Source organism: Gossypium hirsutum, chromosome D09, assembly GCF_007990345.1.
Source record: "Gossypium hirsutum isolate 1008001.06 chromosome D09, Gossypium_hirsutum_v2.1, whole genome shotgun sequence".
Lineage (NCBI taxonomy): Eukaryota > Viridiplantae > Streptophyta > Magnoliopsida > Malvales > Malvaceae > Gossypium > Gossypium hirsutum.
In genome coordinates, this window is record NC_053445.1 from 3,900,647 (window position 1) to 3,906,886 (window position 6,240).

General features: G+C 39.1%; 1 protein-coding gene across 1 annotated transcript; it reads left to right on the top strand.

The window, feature by feature from the left end:
* Positions 1-2,083: 2,083 nt before the first annotated feature.
* Positions 2,084-5,781, top strand: LOC107892796 (uncharacterized). The gene is made up of 2 exons (XM_041101595.1): positions 2,084-2,487; positions 3,485-5,781. Exons 1-2 carry the CDS (start codon positions 2,181-2,183, stop codon positions 3,577-3,579), a joined length of 402 nt encoding a protein of 133 aa, XP_040957529.1. The 5' UTR covers positions 2,084-2,180; the 3' UTR covers positions 3,580-5,781.
* The last annotated feature ends 459 nt before the right edge of the window (positions 5,782-6,240 follow it).

Sequence of the window (6,240 nt, forward strand, 5' to 3'; positions counted from 1 at the left end):
AAGCACAAAATTATAGTGAAAGCAAATTACATTATTTATGCATGGCAAAATCATAATGAACATGAAAATATAAAAACGATGCAAGTTATAGCAATCAATATGAACGATCAAACTTACAACATACAAAATAACAAAATAAAAAAACGAATAAAGTTAAATCATTCATTCAAAATAATAACAAAATGAAATAAATAAATAGCAAATACAATTAAGTATAAAAGATATATATAGACATGAACTAAGATATGTGTATACATGAATTAACAAAATATATAAAATATATTTTATATAAGATAAATAAATATGCGTATATATAAAAATATGTACATATAGGTGTATAAAACTATGGAATACGAAGATAAAGGAATACATATAAAAAGTAAGTGTATATATATTGTAAAATAAAAGAAAAAGTATATATGTACAAACTAAAGTTTAAAACTAATGAAAATATACATATGTATACAAATAAATACGTTAATTTATATACATACTAAAAATATATTGAAAATGTGTATGTATATGCGGATTTAAAAAAATATAAAAAGGGTGTATTTTAGACTATAAAGATTATATATAAATATGTATGTATTTATGAAAATGAAAATGTGTATATAGATATATATATATAGGTACATAAGTTGTAAAATATATAAATATATATATATATGTACCGGAAGTTTAAATAAAATCAATATAAATAAATAGGTAATAATAATAATAGTAATAATAATAATAATAGGACTAATTCAAAACGGGAACGAAACCTCAGGGCTGAAATAAAAAATAAAACAGAATAAAGGATCAAAATGTAATATGCGCGAAAAAAGGGGGGACCAAAATGGTAAATACCCCGAAGCCCCAAAACGCAGTGCAGCAGAGGGTCAAAATAGAACAAAAACAGAATTCCGGGGCGAAATTGAAAAATAGGAAATAGCGAAACAGGACCAAATTGCAACGCGCTACAAAGTCGGAGGGACTACGCGCACAAATATCCCATTTAAAGAAAACACGCGGATCCTTCCCCTGGGTCGGGTCACCGCGCGGGTCAGAGCTCAATACGACGCCATTTTGGAGCCACTGATCAGACTCCAAACGGCGTCGTTTCACACATCATGTAAGGGCCAAAAAGAACCCTAATCTGGTAGCCTCCATTTCATTTTCTAATGAAAAGAGAAAAAAATAAAAAAATAAAAAAAGAAACAGGAAAAGAGAACAGAGAGCTCGAATGCTCTCCTCTCTGTGCCCCTCTCGGCCTTAAAGCTCAGGCCACCATCTCCGTCTCCATGGCCAGTGGCCGGAGCTGCGCGAGAACGGCCCCTAGGCCTCCCCCTTTTGCGGCGTCCCCGAAGGCTAAGCCTTCTCAACCGCGAGACCAAAAGGAAAAGGGATGAAACGCCCCTTTTTGCTCGACTCCGACGACGGCAAAGGCGGAGTTCCGACACCAGTCCACCGAAGCAGTAAGGTATCTTCTCCTTTCCCTTTTAGTCCCGCTTTATTTATTAAACGATTGCAGAAAAATAAACAAAAATAAAAGAAATAAAATGAATAAGAACACGAGAACAGAGTAGAAATAACTGGAGTCAACCTTTTTTGATTTGCTTTTTTTATATTTGCTTCTGTATTGATCTGGTTCCCAAAAAAATACAAGGGGAAAATCCGGCCTTTTATAGCCGATTTCCTGCTATTTTTTTATGCTATTTTGCTGTGTTTCTTTACTGCTTGCGTGTACGTTTCCTGTAGATGATTGACGGACGACAGGGGCGGTGACAGACGCGCGGTGGTGGCGGCTGAAGACCAAAGGTCTGCGGCAGGCGGCGCTTAGGGTTTCAGACACTGAAACCCTAAGTTGACTTTGGTTTTCGGGCTTGGGCATTGGTTTGGGCTGAAGGGTATTGGTTTGGGCTGAAGAGTATTGGGCTGTTCGGGTTTTGCTAGTTGGGCTGGTAGATTAGTTTAATTATTTTGGGTTTGCCCGGGGCCTGTAATGTTATTTGGGTATTGGGCTAGTGTTTAGGAGGGTGGTTGGGTTTTGGGTCTGCTGGAAATGGGCTGGGTAAAATTGGTCTGTACAACACTAGCAGTAAGAGTGATAGGGGAGCAAGAACTTCTTACAGAGGCAATGGTAGGTTTTCTCGAGGTCGAGGTCGAGGAAGGAAGTTCAACCATTCTAAACCTCAATGTCAGTTATGTGGATGAGTTGGTCATACTGTTCAAAGTGCTATTATCGTTTTGATGGGAGTTTTGAAGGAGTCTCTGACCAGCATTTACAGGCTCATTGTCATCAGTTTCAGGAGCCTTCAGTCTCTTTTTGCGCTCACTGCTGTTCTCATGCGAGTGCCCCCGCTGATGCTGTGACTACTCCCACCAACAGATCGTGCTCTTCGAATTCTTTAAATTCAACTGTGTGGTATCCCGATTCAGGAGCAACCAATCATGTTACCAATTATTTGGAAAACTTGAAGGGAGCTGCAGCACCATATACAGGTAATCATAAACTTTACATGGGGAATGGGATGTCAGTAACTGTAGCACATGTTGGCTCAGGTCTTCTTCCAACTGCTAGTCGAGTGTTTCGATTGGAAAATATCTTACATGTTCCCCGCATCTATAAAAACCTGTTGTCTGTAGTTCAGGTTGCCAAAGATAATGAGGTATATTTTGAATTTCATCCTGTGCATTGTTTTGTAAAGAATGTCAAGACAGGGAACGTTTTATTGGAGGGTCGCATGCATAATGGCCTGTACAAGTTTGATATATCTGCTGCTCAAAAGTTCTGCACTGTTGGGTCCTCTTTTGCTACTGCTCATATTACTGTTTGGCCACCCTTGTAATAGAACTGTTAATACAGTACTTTAAAAATGTAACATAGTTGCAAAGAATTCTCGGTTAAGCTCAGTATGTTCTGTGTGTCAGCTTGGTAAATTTCATAAGCTTATTTTTCCCCCCTTTACAACTGTGTACTCAGCTCCTTTTGAGCTCATTGTAGCTGATCTTTGAGGGCCAGCTGCTGTATCTTCTGAAGGCCATTCATATTATATTTCATTTGTTGATGCTTACTCCAGATTTACTTGGGTTTATTTTCTTAAACATAAATCTGAGGCTCTTGCAAAATTTCTCCTTTTTCACAAGTTTGTTGAAGTTCAATTTGGCAGTAAGGTGAAGTCCTTCAAACTAACTAGAGAGTGGAGTTTCGGCCCTTTACTCAAGTTTTTTCTAAATTAGGGATACATCATCGTCTTTCTTTCCCACATACCTCGGAGCAGAATGGCTTGGTTGAGCAAAAACATAGACATATAGTGGATGTTGGACTGACCTTGTTGGCTCAAACAAATGTTCCCATGCATTTATGGTCTCATGCGTTTATCACTGCGGTTCACATTATTAACAGGCTTCCTACATATGTTCTTCATGGAAAATCTCTGTATGAAGTGTTATATAAAGTTGTACCGACTTACATGCATTTAAAAATTTTTGGTTGTAGGTGTTACCCTTATCTCAGGCCATTCAACTCTCATAAGCTGCAGTTTCATTCCAAGCCATGCGTTTTCCTTAGTTACAGTCCCAATCACGCCTTGATGGTAGTGGGAATCTGTTTATTTCTCGACATGTGACTTTTGATGAGTCTTGTTTTCCTTTTAAGGATTCTGCCAGCTCAACTAGTAATACGGATCTTAATGGTTTTCGACCTCAGTTTTTGCATCAGCAGTCATTTGTTCCAGTAGTGGTACCTATGGATCAATCTTCAAATTTCGGGTGTTCTACTTCGACTGGACCTGGTGCTACTCCTGGTATGCAGTCTGGAGCTCCTAGTTTGTCTGTTTCAAATACTGTCTGTAGCGATAGCGATAGTAGGTCTCCATCTTCTTCAACAGTTTCTCCTCAATATGAAGCCAGTTCTAGTTCTCTGGTCAGTGCTCCAGCTGTTGAAAAAATATGTGCTCCTCCCATCGATGTGCATCCGATGCAAACTAGGGCCAAAAGTGGTATTTTTAAACCTCAAATTTTTTTAGCTGAATTGCATGATACTGAACCTTTAACAATTGATGAAGCCTTTTCGTCTAAGGAGTGGACTCAAGCTGCTCAGCAAGAGTATGATGCGTTAATAAAGAACAATACCTAGGACTTGTTTCCTCTACCTGCCAACAGGAGAGCTGTGGGGTGCAAGTGGATATTTAAGCTTAAGCGTCATTCGGATGGCTCGATTGCTCGATATAAGGGTCACTTGGTGGTAAAAGGATACCTCCAGGAAGCTGGAATTGATTTCCATGAAACCTTCAGCCCAGTTTTGAAGCCAGCAACGATTCGTGTTGTTCTAGCTTTGGCAGTAAAATTTGGTTGGCTGCTAAGGCAAATTGATATAAATAATGCTTTTCTTAATAGGGACCTAACTGAAGAGATCTACATAGTTCAACCTCCTAGTTTTGAACAGCAACATGGGAGCCAGAAGCTGGTATGTAAGTTAAATAAGGTGTTATATGGCCTTAAGCAGGCACCACGAGCCTGGTTTTCCAAGCTTAAAGAATTTTTAATCTCTTCTCAGTTTGTGTTAGCAAAATCAGATGGGTCGTTGTTTGTCAAGAAAGCTGAGAGTGCGTTGCTATATGTCCTGGTCTATGTTGATGGCATAATATTCACGGGTAGTCATCAACGTAGTATTGATGACTTTGTTCTTGCTCTAGATGAAAAGTTCTCTTTGAAGGATTTAGGCTCTCTTAATTATTTTCTGGGTATTGAAGTGCTGCCTACTACAAATGGGTTATTCTTGAGTCAACGAAAATACGTTTTGGATCTTTTGAAGAGAGCTCAAATGGACTGTGCGAAGAGGTCTCCTACGCCCATGACTACTTCAACACGGTTGTCTCAACATGAAGGGAGTGCCATTGAAAATGAATCTGAGTATAGGAGCATTGTAGGTGCTCTTTAGTATGTCTTTATAACTCGGCCTGACATTACATATGCTGTAAATAGAGTGTGCCAGTTCATGCATCGGCCTCTTGATCAGCACTTTAAAGCCGTCAAGCGAATTTTCGATATCTTCAAAATACTGTAGAATATGGCCTGTATTTTACGACTGCTGCCAGCTTAGATCTTGTGGGGTTTTCTGATGCAAACAGGGGCACTGATATCGATGATAGGAGGTCTACTTCAGGTTTCTATGTTTTTTGGTGGCAATCCGGTAGCCTGGGGGTCAAAGAAACAATAGGTGGTCTCTCGATCAACTGCAGAAACTGAGTATCAGGGACTTGCTCATGCAGTAACTAAAGTTGTATGGCTAGAGTCTCTCTTGTCTAAGTTGCATGTTGTTCCTGCCAAGAGAGCCGCTGTGTGGTGTGACAGTTTTGGGGCTATTGCTGTGTCTGCCAATCCAGTGTTGCACTCAAAGTTCAAGCACGTAGAATTGGATTTGTTTTTCGTTAGGGAAAAGGTGGCTGCTGGTCAGTTGGTTGTGGGGCATGTCCCAGCACAAGATCAGATAGCAGACATCTTCACAAAACCCTTGTCTGCTCCTATGTTTACAAGGTTTCGGTCTAGTCTCAAAGTTTTTTCCAAACACGAACCAGCAGCAGAAGTCAAGTAGTTGGAGGCATATTGAGTTGTAAAATAATAGTTAAAATAGTAAATAGCAGTTAACTGTTGTTGTTAGTTGTTAGCAAGATGTTGTTAGCAGTTAAATGTTAGTTAGACTTGTAAAACTCTTTAAATACAGGAAGCTGATAGTTCAGTTGATATCTTGTGCATGTATGTTTATTAACGCTCTCATTAAATAATTCATTCGTTCGTTCGTTCTCGTGCATGTATGTTTCTATCACAAGTTAGTATTCCTTAGACTCTCAACTGCTCCTCTTACAAGTTTATGAGCAGCCCCTTTACTAGATCTAGATATCTTTTAAAAGCGGCACTCTTCAAATCCCTTGCTTAATATTTGTATATCCTGTATGTACGAACATAGTACTTATCAATCCTCTTTTAATGCCTTTACTGTCGAATAACACTGAGTGCATCTCCTTCGATGACTATCTGTCGGAGTCCCATTTCTAACCTCGCCTGAATTGTTTGTAGACAGGCTATTGCCTCCGCCACGAAAGGTATAAGCACCCTCTCATTAAATATCATTTTGGCACCCAAGTTTTCACCTTTTAAGTACCTATAGATTATACATCTTCCTAACTGCTTCCTTTGTTTGTTGTAAGCCCCATCAAAGTTTATTTTGGTTATACTCTATTGTTGCAGGCCCAT